This window comes from Daucus carota, chromosome 8 (genome assembly GCF_001625215.2).
Source record: "Daucus carota subsp. sativus chromosome 8, DH1 v3.0, whole genome shotgun sequence".
Lineage (NCBI taxonomy): Eukaryota > Viridiplantae > Streptophyta > Magnoliopsida > Apiales > Apiaceae > Daucus > Daucus carota.
Window position 1 is genome coordinate 21379416 of NC_030388.2, and position 23120 is coordinate 21402535.

The following is a 23120-nucleotide window of genomic DNA, read 5'->3' on the forward strand; positions in this document are numbered from 1 at the left end:
GGGTTTTACAGATTATACAGACATATAAATCTTGCTTGTAAAATTAAGCCCATTAAATATTACAACCTTAATCCTCCTAATTTACATAAAGTTAGAATCTTTAATAACTGCTTAGGGTTTACAGTTTACTAGTCATTATACTACTTTGCACAGTGTTAAAACCTCTAATGGATCTAAAAGATTGTTGGGTTTGTGTTTTAATCAAGAATTGCACAACCCATTGAGCCATTTTGTTGGAACAAGACATTACTCTGTTGATAGGTTTCAAGATTATGTGTATAGGCCTGTAATGAAGTGTTTGAGTTTTGTAACTTTCTTGATTGGAAGATTTGAGGTGGTCCCTTTGACTAAGAAGATTGTTTATGTGTTCCCATTTGTTGATAAGATATGGGGAGAGGTTTATTATGCTAGGTGTGTGAAGGAGGGGTACAAGAAGGGGGAGGTGTTGTCACAGGATGACCCGTTGTGTGTTCGGGTTGAATCAATTCCCATTTGTATTATTTTCAAACAATAAAGGTTGTGTGATAGAATTTTTAACTCGTATTCAAAAGTTCATTGTTCATCAATGCTAGGCTCAGCTGTTTTTGTAAAAAACTAGAGAATTTAACTTCATCTGCTGAGTGCTGAAACACTTGCAAATATACTTATACCTCTTCCTGCACCATCTACAGTCGTCTTGCGACTTGCGAGTCGTTGTTGTACTACACATTTGGTCAGCCATAATATGTTAGTAGAAGAGCTGAAAAATACTATATTGTTCCAACATTGTTGTGTTAGTTTGTTGTTAATATATTATTTATTCCTGATTTTCCTATTCAACTGCTTAAATCAGTACAAGTGGTAGTGCAAGGCACACTTATCTTAACCTGTAGCTATCCTCCTGTTCATATTCTGGTTTTTTTTCAGTAACACGTAATATTTTTAATCAGGCATGAACAAGAAGCAGACATTGCGATGTTGTCATCTGCATCTGCTGGTTATGATCCTTGTTGGTTTAAGTTTGTAAAACACTGCTATACTTGAAACATATAGAAGCACAGAAGATAGGCTAAAGATTTATTTTTCTTATTGCTCCAGACTTAGGCATTTTAAATAGGCTACAAATCAAAAACTGAAATACAAACTTAAATAAAATAGATAATGCTCAGCATGAAATCAGTGCTGAATTTATTCCTAGAATGATTTATGCCAGAAGATCAGCCTTTGCAATTACTGAGGCAATATTCAAACACTCCTCCTTGCTTCAGTAGGTGCAAATACCAATTCTTTCTCTTAATTCTTCAAATCTACCCTTAGCAAGGGGTTTTGTAAATATGTCTGCCAGCTGATCTTCAGTCCTACAATACTTCAAACGTACTGCACCATCCTTCTGAACATCTCTTACAAAGAACAATTTAATGCTGAAATGCTTGGTTTTTCCATGAAAAACTGGATTGTTTGAGATGGATATTGCAGCCTGATTATCAACCTTAACTTCAGTACTTAGCTTCTGCTCCAGATTTAGATCAAATAAAATTTTTCTGAGCCACAAAGCATGATTAACAGCTGCTGTTGCTGCTATCAATTCTGCTTCAGCTGTTGATTGTGCAACTATCTCTTGTTTCTTAGAACTCCAAGTAAAAATTCCTGATCCAAAGCAGAAACAGAATCCAGAGGTGCTCTTCATGTCATCCAGAGATCCTCCCCAATCACTATCAGCGTAACCTTGTAACTCAAAGTTCTGCGAAGAACAAAATTTGATCCCAAAGCTTAAGGTCCCTTTGATATATCGGAGAACTCGTTTAGCAGCCTTAAAATGAGTCTCGGTAGCACAATTCATGAATCTGGACAGAACATTAACAGCATATAGAACATCTGGCCTTGTTGCCGTAAGATACATTAGACACCCAATCAGGCTCCTGTAATGTGATTCATGTACCTTTTCTCCATCATCTTTAAAGAGCTTCACCTTGGGACACATAGGAGTGCTCACACTTTTACAACCATCCATTTTAAATTTTTTCAAGATCTCCTTGGCATACTTCTGTTGACACATAAAAATTTCACCTTCCTTTTGCTTGATTTCAATTCCAAGAAAATAAGACATCTCTCCAAGGTCCGCCATTTCAAATTCGTGCTCCATGTTTTCCTTGAACTTCTGAACAAGTTCATTGCTGCTGCCAGTTACTAAAAGATCATCAACATACAATGATACAACAATAAGATCATTTTGCTCAACTTTAACATATAACGTGGACTCACTAAGGCTTTTAACAAAGCCTAAACTCAGCAAATATTCATCAATTCTTTTGTACCAGGCCCTTGGCGCCTGTTTTAAACCGTACAACGCCTTCTTCAATCGATACACTTTGTGCTCCTGCCCTTTTACAACGAAGCCTTCAGGCTGATCAACATATATTTCTTCTTCCAGAAAGCCATTTAAGAAGGCTGATTTGACATCAAGTTGATGAATTTTCCACTTATTTTGTGCTGCGATAGCTAGTAACATTCGGGTGGTGTCTTGCCTTGCAACAGGAGCAAACGTATCAAAATAGTCTACTCCAAAAATTTGAGCATACCCTTTAGCTACTAACCTCGCTTTATACTTGTTGATTGTTCCATCTGCATTCTCCTTTTTTCTGAACACCCATTTCACTCCAATCACCTTCCGATTCTTGGGTCTTTCAACTAATTCCCAGGTCTGATTTTTCTCGATCATAGAGAGCTCCTCCTGCATTGCAGCCATCCAATGAGGATCCTTTTCAGCCTGTAGATACCCATCAGGTTCAAGAATAGCAACATTGCATCTTTGATAAATATCAGCAAGTGACCTGGTGCCACGAACAGCGGGATCATCAACCAATTCATCTTGATTTAAATTAATCGGTTGCTGATAATCTGCACCAGAGTTATCTTTTTCGTTTTTCCAGCTCCACTCATCATTCTCCATGAAGCTTACATCCCTGCTTATAATAATTTTTTTAGTATCGGGCTGAAAAACTCTATAAGCTTTGGATATCAAGCTATATCCAATAAATACACCAGCCTCCGCTTTCTTGTCCAACTTGTCTCTCTTGATCTGTGGCACATGAGTAAAACACAAACATCCAAACACCTTAAGATTTTTAATTAAGGGCTTATAACCATACCATGCCTCATAAGGAGTCTTCCCATTTACGGCTTTTGTCGGGAGTCTGTTTAGCAAAAACACAGATGTGTTGGCAGCCTCCGCCCAATATTCTTTAGGCAAATTCTTCTCATGAAGCATGCACCTGGACATCTCCATTATTGTCCTGTTCTTCCTCTCGCTGACTCCATTTTGTTGTGGACTATACGGAGCCGTAAGATGGTGTTCAATGCCTGAATCCTCACAAAATTTGTTGAATTCACTAGAGGTGTACTCTTTGCCATTATCAGACCTTAAAACTTGAATCTTGCAGCCACTTTGATTCTCGATCCATTGCTTGAATTTGAAGAACACACTTGCAACTTCTGACTTGAACCTGAGAAAATAGATCCAACACATTCTCGTGAAATCATCAATAAAAATGATGTAGTATTTACTACCATTAAGAGAAGGAGTTCTTTGAGGTCCGCACAAATCTGTATGAATCAATTGCAACTTTGAGGTGGCTCTCCATGTTGCTTGTTGGAAAGGAGTTCTGGCTTGTTTACCATATTGACATGACCTGCAATTTGGCAATTCAGTCTCTATATGCGGCAAACCAATAGCCAAATCTTTTCTCTGCATATTTAGTAATGCTGCATGATGAAAATGGCCCATCCTTTTGTGCCATAATTCTGCAGTAGTTGTGTTAGCTGAATATACAGCTTGTTCCTCCTCCATTGGATCAAATGAATAGCTTTTTCCTTTCATCTTGATTCTAAAAACATCAACGTTATTTGCATCCTTGATCAAACATTGCTCATTCTCAAATATAACCTTAAATCCCTTGCTAGTCAGTTGTCGAACACTTAAGAGATTTTGATCAATTTCAGGTACAAACAACACATCAGAAATTAGTTTTGTACCTCTACAACTTTCAATGGCGATTGTTCCCTTTCCTTTTACAGCAATATATGCGCCGTTGCCAATTCTGACCTTCGAAACTTGTGATCTGTCCAGCTCTCTGAAAAGTTCTTCATCTCCGGTCATGTGATTGGTACAACCACTATCAATTAGCCAACAATCACTAGAGCTGCTGCTTGTAAAACAAGATGCAACGAACAGCTGCTCCTCCTCCTGCTCGTTTGCCATTTGAGCATTTTCTTTACGGTAATACTCGCTTCTGCATATCTTTTCATCATGCCCCATCTTGTTGCACTTTCCACATTTTACATCAGGCCTTTTCCAACACTTGAAAGGAGGATGACCTTTCTTTCCGCAGTGTTTACATGGAGGGAATTCTTTGAATCTTTCTCCTTTAGTGCTGCTTGCATTTGTAAAAGAATCTCGAGGATGAAAATTCTTTTTTTGAAATTTCTTCTTCTTATCTTTGTCACTGTGATTGACTTGTAACTTGGCTTGAAGAGCTCCTTCCACGGAACCTTCTTCCCTCATCAATCTTCTCTGTTCTTGAGCCTGCAAAGCATTGTTTAGCTCTGCCAATGTGATTTTTGACAGATCTTTGGTACTCTCCAAAGATGAAATAGTAGCATCAAATTTTTCTGGAAGCGTAACAAGAATTTTCTGTACTATTCTGGAATCTGAAAAATCGGAGCCAAGTATCCTTATTTTATTTGCTATGTTAACAAGTTTACCTGTGTACTCCTTTATTGTTTCTGACCCATTCATTTTCTGCATCTCGAATTCTCTGACCAAATTCAAGACTTGCATTCCTTTAACTCTTTCGTCTCCTTCATATTCAGTTTTGAGAAAATTCCAGATCTCAAATGCTGATTTTTTGTCATAACCCTTGTAAAAATTTCTGCAGAAACCGCTGCAAGTAACGTACCTCTGGCCCTTGACTTCTTTGCTTTTCTCTCTCGTATATACCTAGCCTGAGACATGGTGGAAGCATCTGTTACTTGAGGAACTTCGTAGTCCTCCTCAACAGGTTCCCAGAGATCATTCGCCTCTAGATGTGCCTCCATTCTCGCTGCCCAGAGTTGATAATTCTCACCATTGAACACCGGTGGTGCTAGAGATGTGAATGGTTTTTCGAGATCCATAGAAAAAATAGAAGTAAGGTGTGTGTGTGGCTATTTTGATTTAGTCACAGGTCCCTCAAGAAGAGGCGCTCTGATACCAATTTGTTGGTTTAAGTTTGTAAAACACTGCTATACTTGAAACATATAGAAGCACAGAAGATAGGCTAAAGATTTATTTTTCTTATTGCTCCAGACTTAGGCATTTTAAATAGGCTACAAATCAAAAACTGAAATACAAACTTAAATAAAATAGATAATGCTCAGCATGAAATCAGTGCTGAATTTATTCCTAGAATGATTTATGCCAGAAGATCAGCCTTTGCAATTACTGAGGCAATATTCAAACAATCCTCGAGTTGTACTTTTGGCATTGAGAAAGATGAGAAGAGACTTGAGAAGACTTGACGGAAGTAAGATACCTCTTCTTCATTTGGAGAAAAGAATTGAGTATGCATCTACACCAGAAGTGATGCAAAAAGCAGTCTCTGTATACCAAGAAAGAATGAAGAGGCAGTGTACTGACCGAGAATCTCTTGTGGAGAAGTAGGAGCCGTAAGTTGATTATATATTTTTATTGTAAATGAACTAATTTAGCACTGTTAGATTCTACTTACTGATGAAAATCCGTTTCTGCCAAGGCAATGCAGGTGTTGATTTATGTCGTTTCTTATTGTATAGTTTTACTTTTAGCGTTTCTGCATCACAATCAGTATAAGTGTATAACTATATTTGGAGAAAGTTCTTTGAATCTGGTTGTAGCAAAATCCGCTTGTTCATAATGTAATATTCTAAAAAGAAAATTGTACAGAAATGAACGGGACATAGAAAGTAATACAGAAGATGGCTGCAAAATCATACATTGCATATCACCATTAGGAAAGTTTGGAGTGCAGTCTAAGTTCTGAAAATTTGTGTGTGAATAAACTTTGCAACTCTAAAGAAACTGACCTCAGTTATAGCCTATTGCTATTTATACACAGATAAACTTGGCACATTACATGTACAAAACCTAAAAAGAACATCAATCAACATATTTGTGTCATGAAAATTTTGTCCCAGATATCAGACTTTATTTATGTTAATCAACTTAATCAAATTTTGACTAACTGTTAGGATCATATTTTTACTACGAAAGCATTAGAATTCTTGTCTTTAAGAGCATTAGCAATGCAAAGGTCCGTCTTCTTTTTTATCTGACCCCGCTGACACTCAGAAAAAAAATGAGTTTAGGTTAAAGTGCTCCGGCGTAAACTGTTATAAATTATTTATGTGACCCCACCATTACTTGTATTTTTAAGTGAACACAGTGAATAACAAATTGAAAAGAATAATGAATTATATGAATGATTTGTGTCACCCCACCATTACTTGTATTCTTTCTTCTCTTAAGTGAACAATGAATAATAAACAGAAAAGAATAATAAACTATATGAAACAGTAAAACAAGTCTAGCTTGGGAAGAGGGCCTGACCAATTTTTCTTATTTGTTTCAATGCGAAATTCCGAGACAAAACCTTTTCTTATTTGCTCCAATGCGAAAATCGAGAGATCCTTTTTGCGTGTCTCAACACAGCACTTGTGCTCTCGTTGGGCATGCTCTAAGAGGATAACACCAAAGTATATATTTAGGAAATTATATCAAACAAATTCTCGAAAGAAAAATAATGAAGCAAGGACCTCTTTTATGAGTAAAATCTGACAAAAACAGGAAATAAGTGTAGTGCATTTTAGTCTAGCTAGCTCCAACCCATTACTTGTTTAGTGTATCAAAACAAAATTTGTAAACTGAAAAGTGTAAAAAAGTTCCATTACTTTGGTATCTTGGACACGAATTTACACTACATGTATTATTGTTGCATCCTCATATCTGATTTGGCTAGAGCTGAGTTTATTTTATCAGTCTTTTCTTGATATTTTCATAAATATTTTGTTCTTGTTGTCAAAAATGATGGGGTTCTTGAGACAATGCAAGCCCACTATTACATTTTCTTGTGTTTCTAAGAACTTGTTAAGGTTTCCAGGGTTTCAATCAGCTGGTGTAGGAACAGTAAACCAGCTCACTGCTTGTAACAGTTCTGTTGTTTCGAAAAGCTTGTTGGGGTTTAAGTCTAGTTCAGTATGGTTGGGTAGCTCCTGTGGTTCTGAAAACTTGTCGGGGTTGGGTTTTAGTGAGAATTTAGGCTACCCATTTGGTCATTTTGTTGGAATCAGGCAGTATTGTGTTGATAGGAATCCTGTTGTTAAGTTCAAGACCGCGCCCTCTGTCAAGTATTTGGGTCATCTTACAAGGTTCTGTGGGAGATTGGAGAGTGTGCCTTATACGAAACAAACCCTGTTTGTGATTCCTCTGTTTGATAAGATTTATAGGGTTTTAGGTAGTGATGGCTTTGTTGAGGAGGGGTTTCCTGATACTCACCCGCATTGCATTCGGGTTAGAATGATTGCGAAGAAGTTGTTGAAGGTTTTAGAAAGGGAGGATGGGAAACTCCACATACTAGATGGGGAAGAATGGCCTGAAGATTTGTGGGTTAGGGACTGGGAGGTTTTAGTCCGAAATCATCCTGATGTTCATGCTTGGTATACACGGACTGGGAGGCTACTCATAGCCTCAGCATGTGTAATTACTACAAAACAGATGCAGAGGTTGCATTCTCAATTGCGCATCTGGTACTCAATGTCAAATTAGTTGCTTCCAAGTTAATAAATATCTATTATGTTTCATTGAAATTTGTTTTGATGTGTGCAGATGGGGCATGTTGTTGCTCGCCACTCACTGAGAGAGATGATATTCAATTTTATTCCATTTACGCTGTTCTATTTAGTGAAACATGGAGATTCCCAAGTTCTTATTATCAGCTGAGGTTCGACATGACATGCTTAATAGCATTAGCATCTCTTTTTTTTCTTTTCTTTTTTCTGTTACAACTTATTTGGTAGTGTTGATTTCATATTAGTGCTGCTATAAAGTGTCGTGTTATCAACGCAATGTTGATTTATGCTGGTTATTGGATCCATTCAAGATGTTGTAATGCTTGCAAGTATATGTCGCGCTGAATGTACAACTTATCATCTTTTTTTTTTCTTTTCTTTTCCCCTCTCTGCAACTCATGTGCAATTTGTATTCGTTGGTCAGAATGTTAATCATTACTGATATATACTTATGGTTGTTATGAGAAATTAATGCTAGTAAGATTCAAGAATCCTGGAACTTCGGTTACGTTCAACAGAGATCTATGATTCACATTGATAAATATAACTTCAGAATTTCCGTATTGAGTATCTATCATATGGTTCATGTTTAATACAGTTACTTTGTCATTAGGCATGAGCAGGAGGCAGATTATATAGGAATCTTCTTAGCCGCGTCTGCTGGCTATGATCCTCAAGTGGCACCTGCGGTACTGAGAAATAAGACAGAAGGTGCACCTTCTCCATTCATGGAGAAAAGAATTGAGGCAATATCTCACCCCAAAGTGATGCAAGAAGCGGTTGCCCTATATCAAAAAAGAATCAAGGGACAAGGTAACAATTGAGAATTCCTTGTGGAGAACAGGGTATTAATTTTTGTCAAGTATATTTGTGCAAGAGCATGATCATGTTATTTTGTATAAGTGGCAAGAACTTCCAGGGATTGTGGTTATGAAGTCCAGTACAAGACTGATAATCTTTTGTTTTCGTTTCTCTAATCATTGTCACTCTGGCTTTTCTGGCTTAACATGAGCAAATAGCAGGTTATTATTGTGTGATTAAACCAAAGATCATATATAATGTACATTCAATTCATCTTATAATAAAAATGTTCCTTTTTTGAGACTATGATACGAATGTTTATAGTCATTAAATGTAGATCAATTATTAAAATAGCGGTTTTTTGTTCAGGAAAATAGCTTGTTGTCTGCCCCTATAATGTTGTAAAAACAATGGTTGTTATGAGACTGCTATCATTTACTTATAAATGATAAATTATATATAAATTTGAATAATCAAATATATATATTGTTCTCCGTATAAACAAAAATATCGTCATCTTGTAACAGTTGTTAAGAAAAAGACATCACACTTCCAAATAACCAGCATTTTAGAGTTGTGGTCTTGCGGATAGTGTTTAGGCCGGTAAAATGGTCTTCAATTAAAATTGAATGAAGTTGAATATTAAAGTCTAAAAGAATGAAACTTTAGGGTCATGTTCAATAGAGAAGCATTAGAGAGAGAATCATAGAACTCTTACCTTATTTCTAGTATTAGCAGGGTTCTGCAGCAGAACTTAAGTATGAGTTAGGGTTCTGCAGCAGAACTTCACATGCAAAAATATGTCAATATCTATGTATTATATCTTAAAATTATTTTTGAACACACAAAACGATGAAAAAACATGAAAAAAACATGTATTTAGATTTAGATCCTAAAAATCTATTTAAAATTTAGGGTTCTGCAGCAGCAGAACCTTAGTGGTTCTATGGTTCTATTTTAAGGACTGGTTCTCTCTTGAGCGCGACCCTGAAACTTTAATCATCACTTTTAAATTGAATGGAGACATTTTTTATTTTTTCCGACAAGATCGGGTTCCGAATATAATCTAGTTCCGGTCAAATTTCATATCACATTTGAAGGACATGTTTGGTATTGAAACCAGTGAAAACCCATAAAAGTATCTCCAGGTTGAGTAATGCTAAAATCTGACAGTAAAGGACTGTATGTGTACTGCATTATGCTCCAGGCAGCATCCTTCTGAACCCATTACTTCTTTTGTGTATCATGTTAAAATTTTGAAACCAAAAGAATTCAAAGTCTCCATTACATTTATATCTTTGGACAAGAAGATACACTTGTCTTGTTACACTTTTGACATCTGTTATTACAAGAAGTGTGCATCTTTAGTGTGTTTGTTTCCTTAAACATTTCTTGAAATTCTTAAGAATCCAGTGTTTGTAAGACTATCTCATTGATCAAGTACTGGAGTTATTTTGCTGTGTTTTTAGGGAAGTTTGTGAATGCAAGTTTGATAACACTCTGTTTAGCTAGTATATATGGAAAGATGATCGCAGTTCTGTTGGACAATGAAGAAAGGACACATCTACTCACTGGATATTCTGATTGTTTGGTTGTTGTACCCAAACAAGTCATCTTTAAGATCAAGATTTCCAAGAATCTCAATTGATAGCCAACTTGAAAGAGAAACACAAGTAGTTACTAACCGATTATACATTTTATACATTTTTCCAGGTATCTGAAGTCCGTGGATTAGTAATAGAAGCATACGCATCACAAACAAACTTCGATGCCAGTAGCATTGTTCCAAGGAGTGATCACTGGTCATTTCCTGTATTTCCAATGTTGTTGGCTCTATACCTCTCCTTTAGGTAGTCTCCGCTTCGAATTGGTGGAAACCTACACAGTTTACATTTAAACCAAAATTTGTTTCACAATTTTTTCTATCAAATAAGGTTGGTTCGTGATGGATGAGTGTATATAACATAAAAGAAGATAATCCATTATATGATATAAAAATATATATAATGCACGCATGCATGGAAATTGATAAGAGACGCCTCGGATATAATACCTTGGAGGAGATGCCTCACTGCAGCAACTTTTGAGGCACTTAACGACACTGTCTGGGAACGGATTGAGAAAGAAGGCCATCTGATTCATTAGGCACATAAATTTATGTTACATGAAAAACAATGAATTGAGCAATCAGGAAGACGTGGAAAATTCATTCAGCTCCTCTATTAAGCACAAGACATTCTTAATGTATTTGTATGATCCTCTATTATGCTGCTAGGTTGAGCAACTCAACTCCAGTATGCTTGAACTTATCATAGAGACTGGTACACTTGATGCAGGGGATTATGATTTACGCATGTATTCGAGTCAAAATATAACTTCATTTTGTCTTTAAAACAAAACAAAACGAAACAAAAAAAAACATCCCCGTGTCGTATGACCTTCCTCGCCAGTATGCCTAAGTTTATAAAATGTCATTTACATTTACAAGTCCAAATGTAAATGACATTTTTTCTTGTTTACTTTTTCTGTTTTTATAAAAGCACTAAGTTTATTTTCTAAGAGTTTCTGTTCTATGTAAACTGAGGAAAGTGATCCGAAGCCAGTACACTCCAACAAAGCAGAATATGGTCAGAGACAAATAACATGCACAACAGGATATGGAGGGTTGGAGGAGGAGTTTGGGGGGGGGGGGGGGGGGGGGGGGGATAAAATAGGTAAACAGGTGTTAATTACAGAATATCGCTCTTGTCCAGTTCGAATCACTCTGTGCAGTGTTGATCTGCAGATTAAAAAGGCAAATAAGAAGCAATAGGAAATTATGTTACGCGAATGTCAATCTAGGAAACAGAAGACAAAGGTGTTCATCCAAGAGGTAATACCGATACAGGCAATTAGTCCACCTCTCCATCATGTCCCCGATGTTAACTACAAAGGCCCTGCATAAACATTTACAGCCAGGAAAGGGTTCTAATTATACATATTTCCTGGTACAAAAATCAATCAATAATATGCAACGACTAATGAGAGATTGGGTCATTGGTTATATAATGCAAGGAGATAAACTTGTACATTATGTGAAAACAAAAACCCCCCAACCCCCTTAAAAATTATGCACTCTTTGCATAACTCCAAATTATTTTTTTGCAACTGGTCCATACAAGTTCTAACTCAGATAAATATTACTTGTGTATTGAACTTCTAATTTTCTTGCCTATTTTTGTCAATATCTCCCTTTAACATCATAGAACTAATAACTTTTCAGAAGAAAAAAAACTGACTGATGTTCTCCAACTCACAAGAGCTTTGTGATTATGGACTTACCCGCTAATATGAGGTACATCTTCCCAGACCTGTGGCTTTTTAGTTTTTTCCCTGCACACCTGTGAACTTCGAATGTTTAACCAAATGGCAAAGACATGAATAAGGATATTAAAGCTAAGCAACATATTAAACATACCTGAAGTCCAGGAACCCCATCAGTCACTAAAAGAGTCATCATTCCATAATCTGAATGAGCTGATGAACCTAAAACCTTCTCGTCCAAAACACCCTGTTCACCTGAAAATGAAAAGCTCAATAAACATTTTTTCCGAAGCATCCTCTTGATCTCATGTTCCGGCAAGCAAAATAATACAAGAGAGCATAAGCTCGTTCACGTGCGCACTCAAGTTTATTCCTATGTAAGAGACCTCCTGGATTACTGAAACTTTAGATAAATAAAAAGAAACAACAAAGCAAGAAACATTTGAACAAAAAAGGACCAACAAAGATTAGGATCGAATGGTAAAAAAAATTATTATTAACACAGTGAACTGTTCTATACATACTTATGTGCAACTAAGATTGAAGGGATGATGTTATATTAACAATGACTTAATTGATGCAATCCCGTATAAATCAGGTTATTTTTGTCAGATAAAGAAGTACTTCTATAGATAAGCACCTAGTCAGCCAAAACAACTCGCAACAAATAGATGTCACATTCACAATAAGACCAACAGAAGGCACAACACACATTTTCAAAGATTATTAAGTTTGAAAACCTGGATAGTGTAGTAGACGAAGAAAGGGGTCCATGGGTCCATCTTTTTCAAAAAAGTCTTCTTCTAGGTTTAAAGCCAAAGCAATCAGAGATATCAACATTCTTCCAGCAGCCCTAAGAAAGCACACACCAGTATAATATCAGAATGTCACAAGGTCTTGTTGCGACCTCACATCTCAAATAAGAGAAGAAAATACAACATTGATCATACACAACATATCTCGCATCAGATAAGCAGGATCCACACCCACATAGAAAGAATTTATGGTATAAAAACACTCATATAAGGCATTACTAGACACAAACTTATTATTAGGAGCAGGCTTGGGTTATGCTGATGCAGATCTGATCGTAGCAAGGAGAAATTTAACAGAAATGTGTGATTGAGCTAACACAACTTTCTACATTATCCATAAAGGTAATTTGACTGATTCCCATCATCAGCCAATTAACACATAAAAACGCTGAAAATGTGACTACGACAGAGTATTACTTACCTGACTTTTTCATAGTATAGTTCCATTGTGAATCTCCAAGATGGTAATATGTCTGAATTTCGCCAAGCATAAAAAAATAGTTTGGTGATCTCAAACTACAAGGATATAGTGTATGTGCGGTCCTTCAGATCATAATTATTACAATGGTATATTACGCGTAAATTATGTAATGAGGAAATATATTTTACAACTCGGCTACAAACTACATATTACCCTACTAAATACCTCAATAATTTTCCAGTATCAAGGAAATGAAAAGAATGCAAATAAAAAATGCTTGCTCATCAACCGACATGGGTTAGTATAAACATACCTCGCGAAGGCCACTGGTTCAGATAGCTCTTATCATCTTCTACAGGACCTATATAGATTGTCTCTTTCACATCACCTGCATTAACTTAGCTGATGGAGTCAATACAAACAATGTGAATTAACAAGTAAGAAGACTACGAACTGAATGGCCTAAGTGGTAATTGGACATGAGGACAGTAAAATTTCATTCAAGATCATAATCTTTTTATAAAGTACCTAGTCTTTCAGAACAAAGTGGAGTGTAACCTCTGTGCTCCTTCCAAGCCAATTTCATCTTCTCTTCGAGGGGAAGAGAAAAGAAGTTCTTGCTCTCTTCAAGCGCTTTTTGTATCAACTCAATTTCTATTCCGTGATTAATGAGATAAAAGAAACCAGTGTCCTTACATGCCTACACAAATTATTTGCAAAATTTTATATGAAATCTTATGAATCATACAGCTTTAACATGGCTATGACTTTCTGCTAATTTTATGTTTAGGGATAAAGACCGATAAATTTGTTAATTGTTAGTGCACTTGATAGTCGTATTGACCTTGTATAATATGTTGATTTGTCATGGCACATGATAGCCGTAATAACCTTATATCTTGAATTAATTTGTTAGTGCACTTGATAGTCGTAATAACCTTGTATCCGGAACTGGCTTATGTTGTTAATTTCTTTTTGCTTGCATGAAAGTGTAAATATGAAGTACTAACGGTGTATTCGATTGGGATTTTGAAGCATTGTGCTTAAATTCTAAGGAATCTATACAACTCTGCAATATTTTTATCAAGAATTCGCATAAAATCAAAATCACATACAATCCATTAAAATCCAAGTCGAATACACCCCCTAACATACGGGTGTAGGCCCTGACAGTCACATTAATTAATAATATGGCCCTGAAAGTCACAGTAGGTTAAAATGGCCCTGATTGTCACAACAAAATGTCACTTAAAATTCCGTTTATAATGAAACGTCACTTCGGTTGGCGTTTATATTTTTTTTTCTCTTAAAAAAAGCCAAGACGCAATTGCGTCTAACGTTTCATCATTGTTTTAAAACTACAGAACATAAACGTGGTTTTGACCAACGTTTTACACATTTTTTAATTTTTTAAAAAAATCTAAAAAGCCTTGCGACGTGAGTTTAAACGGCGTTTTGCTTCCAAAACACAGCTTTAAGCTGCGTTTTACCTCCAAAACGCAAGTTCAAGAATATTATTTTTTTAATTAATTTAATTTTAAGATAAATAAATCATTCTAAAACCCAAATATGAACCCTAAAATATTAAAAATTATTAATCAATATTTTTAAGATTAAAATTTTAATTTGGTTCCTCGGCTTCAGGGCCTTCGGCCCTTTAGCCTCGCATTAATTAGGGTTTAGGCTCGAGGGAGTAGGGTCCCGGCCCTACACCCTCAATCCTAAACCCTAACGTTCGGCCAATTAATTTACAGTAGGAATTAATCACTCTGCAACCCAAACCTAAACCCTAAATGTTAGCGATTGTAAATTTATTTATTCCGCCGTATTCTCGGCTTCAGGGCCTTCGGCCCTTCAGCCTCGCATTAATTAGGGTTTAGGATCAAGGGAGTAGGGCCTACCGGCCCTACACCCTCAATCCTAAACCCTAACGTTCGGCCAATTAATTTACAGTACGAATTAATCATTCGGTAACCCAAACCTAAACCCTAAATGTTAACGATTATAAATTTATTTATTCCGCCGTATTCTCGGCTTCAGGGCCTTCGGCCCTTCAGCCTCGCATTAATTAGGGTTTAGGCTCGAGGGAGTAGGGCCTACCGGCCCTACACCATCAATCCTAAACCCTAACCGTCGGGTATTTTAATTTTAAGTATAAATAAATCATTCTAAAACCCAAAAATGAAACCTAAAATATTAAAATTATTAATTTCAACTTTTTTTATAGATTAATATTGCCCTGTAAGACACACCAAAACATTAAACATTGCGTCTGTATTGTGTAAACATAATGGTGAAACGCGGGTCTGGGTAACGTTATTAGCTGATAAAATATATTAAACATATGAACGCCACTTCATATGGCGTTTGGGGTGGAAAGTGTTGAACATTAGTTGAAGCCACGTTACAGAGTGACAATAAGGGCCTTTATTTAATCCGGTGCCAATTGGGGCATTTCAAACCGTAAAAGTGCCACTGGGGGCATTTTCTCCTAACATACATGGTGAAATCAGAATCTTGGATATAATAAGATAAAAATGGCAGAGAAAAAATATAAAAACATGGAAGTCTATAATATAAATATAAGAAAAAAGTAGCAACCTGGTGGATAGAGGTGGCAGTGGCAAGACGATGAGAAGAAAGAAGGTCGATCACCGGTAGTTTTAGTGATTCAACACCATTGTTTCTGTCGGCCATCATCAGCAGTTGAGTTGTTGCTTGTCTCTCTGGACCAGCTTATCTCTACTCTATGGTTTGCTCTGCTCTAATAATACAATGTTTACTCCTTTCTGTTCCTACCTATTTCTTTAGGTTGATATTTCAAGTCTGGCATCACTCATTTTTCTTTCTTTTTTCATTATTTTATAATCCCACCATTTCACCCAATTCATTATACGGATTTGGACACGGAGAAAAATATGTATAAAGTAGTGGGAAAAAAAAAAAGTGACTGAAACAGTGTGGTGTGAAAATGAAGGAAAAATGAGAAAGTAGTGGGACTCATCAACTATTTTAAAAAAAGTTTTGTAATGTAAAAAAAATAAGTGGGACGGAGGGAATAGTATATATTTCTTAACCTCCATCTAATTAATGAGTCCCATCACATCACCCATTTTTATTTATATTGTTTTTATATCCGGACATCTTAATATATTCGGCCATTGTGGAAAGTGGGAAATTTCAAAAAGAAAATTTATATTCTTAACATTAAAATTCAGTCTTGAATTAAAAAAAATATATTGGAGCCTCCGGACATATAGCAGAAAGAGCACTGATTAACATTTAAGATGTGATTTCAGAGGATGTGGGGACTGGAAGTTTTTCCCGCACTCAGGATTTGAAGACCATCAATGCAATCTTATCTCTCGATGAGTTAAAGTGCGATTTACATGTCATGTTTTGATGTGTTGACTGTTGAGTTTAAAACGGTTTGGCATGATACCGACAAGGTGTTCACAAATCACAAAGTACACCTTGACCAAAATATATTAAAAAAATTAATAAATTGCGACTTCAATGTATCATCAGGATCTTCCAATTATTGATCTTGCTATTCAATAATACAGCCTATGATAATGACTCTAATGTCAAGCGAATGAATATCTTTCACATAAAAAAAAAAAAAAAAAAAACAGCCACTATGGCAACAAAGTTAATTTTCCTTTCAGTAGCCTAATGACTCAATTTCTTCAGATTTACCATGCAAGACGTATTGTTTGAATCAGGCCCCAGTATACAAGCTTTTATGTGAAAAACTAATTGCAAAATGGCCATATCATAATCGCATAGAGCCTCAAGTACAACCGATGATCAAAGACTCTTTCAATTGAAGTTCGATAGACTAGTGTTCTTCCAGGCAATGATGATGTTTATAAGTTACCATATTCTGAATTAGCCATGTTCTGCCATCTTACTAACTATATGTAAGTCTAATCTTCTCGTCTAGGTAATCCCCGCTCCGAATTGGTGGGAACCTACACACACAAAGTTAAATGCAAATCAAATTTTATTTGCCAATATCCTTCTTAGAAACATGGTGCCTCGATATGGATCAGTTCTTAACACAAATAAAAACTGCATGGAAATTAATAAGAGGCGACTCAGATACAATACCTTGGAGGATATGCCTCACTATAGCAACTTCTCAGGCACTCTACCAAAGTGTCCGGGCATGGATCAACGAAAAAAGCCATCTATAGATTTGGTTTGAACAGTTTACTGTCAGCTTTTCACACAAACCACATGTTATAGGAAACCCATTAACTTAACAAAAAAATCGAAGGTCAGCATGTGCAAAATTCATTTAGCATGAAACCTACTTAATCTACTTGTAAGGTCTTCTATAATGTTGGTTCTAGGTCGAGCAACTTCACAGGAAACTCACATGCTTCAACTAATCATAAAGAGACTACCAGGGTCCAGGCTTGACACAGTATCTACACAGGCACAACTTCTTTATTTTCCCTGACATGCATCCCTATGCTACATAATTACTTTCATAGCCAATATGAGCCTAAATACACAAGATGTTCTTTTTTTTTCTATTTTCATGAACAAACTAATGTCATAATTCCTAAGTTTTTAAAACAGAGGATATTGATACAAAGGTTTCATCTATGTACGAACACAGCAAAATTGGTCAAAGACAAGAATGCTACATGCAGCACGAGATAGTCAGAATAGCACACATCACATGCAGAACAAGATACACAACAAAAAATATTAAGTATTACGAAAGCAAAGTGGTAAACAGATATAAATTACAGAGTATCGTTCTTGTCCTGTTCGAATCACTCTATGCAGCGTCGATCTGCAATTTAAAGAATATGGAAATGTAACTAGGCATATTGGAAGGGCAAAATAAATTATAAGTGTGGATATAGGTAAGAAAAGATGAAAGTGTTTATCCAAGAGACAATACCGATACAGGCAATTCGTCCACCTCTCCATCAGGTCTCCAATGTTAACTACAAAGGCCCTGCATCAACATATGCAGCCATGGAAAGTTTTAAATTGTACATATATCTTGGTAGAAAACAATGCAAAACCATGACAGTGTGGGTCCATAGCTAAACATGCAATCTTGTGTTTTTCAAATTACAAGAAATTTGTAATCATGGACTTGCCCGCTGATGTGATTTACATCCTCCCAGACTTGGGGTTCTTGAGATTTTTCTCTACACACCTGTAAACTTTTAATAAAAAGTAATCAAATAGCAAAGACAAGTATAAGGGAATCACAGCTTACAAACACTTTAAAAATCACACGTGCCTGAAGTCCAGGAACACCGTCACTCACTAGAAGAGTGATCATACCATAATCTGAATGAGCTGATGCACCTAAAACCTTTTCATCCAACATCCCCTGTTCAGCTGAAACCGAAAAACTCAGTTAATTATTTTCACCCAATGCCCTGTATATATCATGTGCCCAGACAAATTAGTCAGAGAGAGCATAAACTCAAGCTCAGGCAGACACACATGTTTGCATGCAGGAGAGCTCTTAAAAGATTATATAATAAAAAGTGACAAATGCAGGAAACAGGTAAACAAGAAAGGCTTAACTATCCTAAGGGGAAAAAATTAATTAAACTAACAAGTCTATACATGAGCTTTTATGAAAATTAGGATCAAAAGGTAATGAAATATTGCAATATATTATATGATGACTTGCCCATTGGGAAGGATTAGCTTACTTTCATTAACAAAATTACTTCTTTCATAATGTACTTTTCAGAACTAAGGGGGAGTTTGGTTTATGGTTAATGAGCCCGTTTAACAGGAATCAGAAATCATTCCCCAACTACACCTTGGGATTTCTTATCATTCAAATTCCCCAAAACCTACATTCTCATCCCCGATTCCCATTGCGATGAGCAATCCAAATGTCCCCCGAGTAATTTCTAAGTCAAAACAATGTGGCCATAACAAGTACCAGATGTCATCAAAAAATATTTAACACAAAAAGAAGGGAAAATGTTTGCAGATGATTTTCATAGAAGCTAACAGATATGTATTTAAGTTAAGATATTGTGCTGAACAATAAATTACTATATATTATAGGATGATATTAGCATTTAAGTCAAGATACGATGTTACAAATTTCATATATCCAAAAGTATAGCATTAAATAGAATAAACTGTTTAGTGTTAAGATAAGATGTGAAGAATGTTACAGATCATCTTATACAGATAAACCTGGATAGTGTAGCAGACGAAGGAAAGGATATAAGGGCTCAGCTTTTAGAAAGAAGTCCTCTTCCAGGTTTAAAGCCAAAGCAATCAGAGAGATCAATCTTCTTCCAGCAGACCTACAAGAGCATACACAACTTAAATGTCATAATGTTTTGCTGCAAGGACACATTTTTCAAATAAACAAAAGCAGACAACATTGACAACACACGATATATTTTTTTTGATGATTAAACACACTCACACACCCGCCTTGTCTTTGACAAAGTTCGAACCCTCGACATCCTGTAAAGAAGCGAGAGAGACAACAGTGACAATACACATCATATTTAACAACAAAGGGGTAAGACCGACTTAGAATACTATTCCTACACGCCTCCTCCAGCCATCCCACTTACACACACATGAGCACGTAGAAGGTATACATGATACATTAACACACAAATAAGTTATCAAAACATGGACAGAAGATATTAAGAACGCAATTGCGTTAAGCTGATGCAGACTTGATTCTTGCAGTATAAGACAATAAGGAGATATTTTATGAAAACATGTAAGTAAGTTACCACAGCCTGCTAGAAAATAAAGCAAGGAAATCTGACTGAGATAAGATTGCTAATGAGAAGACTTACAGGACTTTTTCATAGTATAGTTCCATTGTGAATCTCCAAGACGGTAATATTTCTGAAATATATCAAGCAAGATAATATACATTAAAACAATCTGGAAAGACCGGGAAATATATTATATACAGTCCTTTAGATCATGGTATAGATTAGCAAACTTACTTTACACCTGAGCTACAATGTACATATTTTCCTACTTCTTTCTGCCCACCTTAATTATTTTCTGATTTAAGGAAATGAAAAAACATGCTTCATCACTGACAGACAGGGGTTCATAAAAGCAAACCTTGCGAAGGCCACTGGTTCAAATGGCTTTTGTCGTCATCTAGAGTGCCAATGTAGAATGTCTCCTTCAAATCACCTGCATGTAAGTAGGGTGATAGAGTTTAAGTGGGTAATAGGGTATAGAAGGTCTGGAACAATGTCTGAGATCCAGATTTGGATCATTAAATCCCTTTATTATATTAAATACTTTAATAAAGGGTTTCGCCTTGGATCCATTGCATTGCAATGACTAACAAGTTTTTTTCTCATTATAGACAAGCAAACAAAGTGCTTTCTTCCCCTCCAATTACAGCAATATTAGATTAATTGAGTATTTGATCCATATATGGCCAAAAGTACTATCAATTGTTATTAAGGCGAGTAAAATACAAACTGAGGTCATTTAAATTTGTAGTACCTTCGGAATGTAAGGAGGTATCAAGTTTTTCAGCGTAGAGTGGTGTGTAACCTCTGTGCTCCGTCCGAGGCAATTTCAGCTTCTCTTCGAGGGGGAGAGAAAAGAAATTCCTGCTCTCTTCAAGCGCTTTTTGTATTAGCTCATTTTCTACCCCATGATTTATGAGGTAAAAGAAACCATAGTCCATACATGCCTAAACACATAATTTCCAAGTTTCTGTCAAATCTTAAGGATCGTAAGCCTTTAACATGACTAAATAGTGTAAATTTGTTATTATTCTTGTTTAAACAACCAAAACAGTTTTTTGTAGAACTAAGTATGATGAAAATACTATTATGTTCTAAGGATAACAAGATATATTGCAATTGCAGTTTACAGAATAACCAAAATTTCCTGCACTTTGCATGACGAAGAGCTTTGTAAAACATAGTTTGGAAGACACTAACATAAGGTACAACTAATTTTTGTCTTGGGCATACAAAAAATCTTATCAGAAGCTCTGCATATGGTAACAAAACGACGACTTTAAGTATACATGTAAAGTAGATGTTTCTGGTTGGTAAACATGTTTGTATTGTCTCATTGCTCTCTAACTCAACAGCAGAGCTGGCATTAATTCCAGGGTACAGCAAACTGAAAATTTTGTTTAATAGAATTGGTCCTGAAATCTGTCTTTAGAACTGCAGTGCATGAATCAAGAGCTGTAAACGAACAAAGTTGCTCATTAAAAAGCTCGAGTTCGAACACCATAAGCACGGTTTGATAAAAAAATTGAGCTCGGGTTCGAACAAAAAATTATGTTCGATATGAGTGTTTGACTTGAAGGTCGAGATTGAATCATACCTGACTTGACTCATTAAGATACAACTTGACTGGATAAGCTATAATATGCATGATTTTTTTTAATTGATTACTACTATAATTAATATATTACTTAAATTCTAAAGTCTATAAAAATTTTAGATCGAGCATTAGTTTCTTGATTATTCAATATATTTTGGTTAGGGCCTCTTCTGGTGTGATGATACTGTCACTTAGACAAGCTCAAATAGGGACAAAGAAAATCCACATCATGAACAACTCAAACTCGACAAGACTCAAAATTTAAGCGAGCAACTCGTTCTCGAATTCTAACAAAGAAATATGTTCAATAAGCTTACGGAGAAAGGAATGAAAACTATAAACATTCATATCAGTACACAATTCATCCTCTTAACCCATCCAAACACAAATAAAAATGTTTTCCCTCTACCCCCAAAGTGTCAGGTGAACTAAATTAGTTATGGATAGCATTTTCATTTATATCTCTCTTTTTTAAGCAAAGACTGGTTATAGCAATTTTAGCACGACTTGACCAAAAAAAGACAGGAGACCTGCTTGCTGCTTATTTTGCACTCACATAACAACATTTTTAATGTGTTAGTTTAAGTTTTAACACAGTACCAATGCCAAAAAACATTCTTATTTTTGTTGGCAACCAAAAGGAAAAGAAAGAAAACACTAATAAGACAGACTAATGTATACATACGCTAAATTTGGCCAACCGAACGTGTCATTCTTCGGGGGTAATTAGTTAAGACAAAACAGCACATAGTTTCGTAGATGTTTACACAAGATCCAAAATACCTTATTAATTTTTAACCCAAATTTTCATTCAGATGGGTTATTTGTGTTCACATCAAAGTACAATAAAAAAGCTACAAAAGTGGTTCGAGTTTGCGGTTATACAAATTTAATTTGGGTGATTGACATAATAATATCTATCAGAAAAGGTCAAAGCAGCAATGAAAGGAGTCATATTTATCATTTCAACTCCACCCTGATCTTGTATAATTCCCCAAATAAATGTCACTTAAAAATATTAAATTTTAAGTTGAGGGTGTATGAAGCTGTTTGCAAAGACCAAGTTAATACCCCTAGTTAAAGCTTTCAAACTTGAAGAGACAAGCAAAATACTTAAAAGTTAAAAGGCCAAGTAGAGACAGACAGAAAAAGAGAGGGGGGGGGGGGGGGGGGAGGGAGGGGGAGAGAGAGAGAGAGAGAGAGAGAGAGAGAGAGAGAGAGAGAGAGGGAGGGAGGAGGAGGGGGAGAGAGAGAGAGAGAGACCTGGTGAATTGATTTGGCAGTGGCTAAGCGATCAGATGAAGATAAGTCTATCACCGGCAGTTTTTACTTCCATACTCCTCGTACCCATCTTCGTTTACTCTCTCTCCCTCTCTCTCTCCAACACAAACACACTTCCCAGTCCGAACTCCTGAGTAGAGTAGTTCAGTTCTAGTTTTTTAGTACCACTTCGGCACTTCCAGTCTGCTAGGATTCGCAGCAGAAATTTACGACTACAATTAATTGCCGGAGTTTTACTTTTATGAATCGGTTTTTCTATGGTGTGCCCGAGGGCACACACTGAGCACTAATTTTTATGAGTTTGGTGCATTTTTATT

At 36.0% G+C, this 23120-nt stretch overlaps 2 protein-coding genes across 3 annotated transcripts; one reads left to right on the plus strand and one right to left on the minus strand.

Annotated features, from left to right (window-relative positions):
• The first annotated feature begins 7012 nt into the window (after positions 1-7012).
• On the plus strand, positions 7013-8795 carry LOC108199160 (hypothetical protein). Of its 2 annotated transcripts, XR_010286616.1 has the most exons (3): positions 7013-7797; positions 7877-7991; positions 8453-8795. XR_010286616.1 is itself a non-coding variant. In XM_064083865.1 (2 exons), coding segments are annotated over exons 1-2 (723 nt in total). In that variant the 5' UTR covers positions 7013-7075; the 3' UTR covers positions 7878-8410. The 2 variants fall into 2 exon arrangements, 1 of the variants encoding a protein (XP_063939935.1); XM_064083865.1 differs by lacking the exon at positions 8453-8795 and having other exon boundaries at positions 7877-8410.
• A 1361-nt stretch (positions 8796-10156) lies between these two features.
• Positions 10157-23063, minus strand: LOC108198342 (uncharacterized). The gene is made up of 22 exons (XM_064083779.1): positions 22786-23063; positions 20680-20872; positions 20284-20358; positions 20004-20055; positions 19378-19490; positions 18452-18552; positions 18306-18364; positions 18101-18157; positions 17944-17989; positions 17293-17372; positions 17098-17153; positions 15781-15917; positions 13708-13879; positions 13493-13576; positions 13180-13231; positions 12684-12796; positions 12098-12198; positions 11962-12020; positions 11520-11576; positions 11374-11419; positions 10694-10773; positions 10157-10518 (listed from the first exon to the last, which is right to left on the minus strand). The coding sequence occupies exons 2-22, from the start codon at positions 20864-20866 to the stop codon at positions 10437-10439; spliced, it is 1809 nt and encodes a 602-aa protein (XP_063939849.1). The 5' UTR covers positions 20867-20872; positions 22786-23063; the 3' UTR covers positions 10157-10436.
• Between the last annotated feature and the right edge of the window lie 57 nt (positions 23064-23120).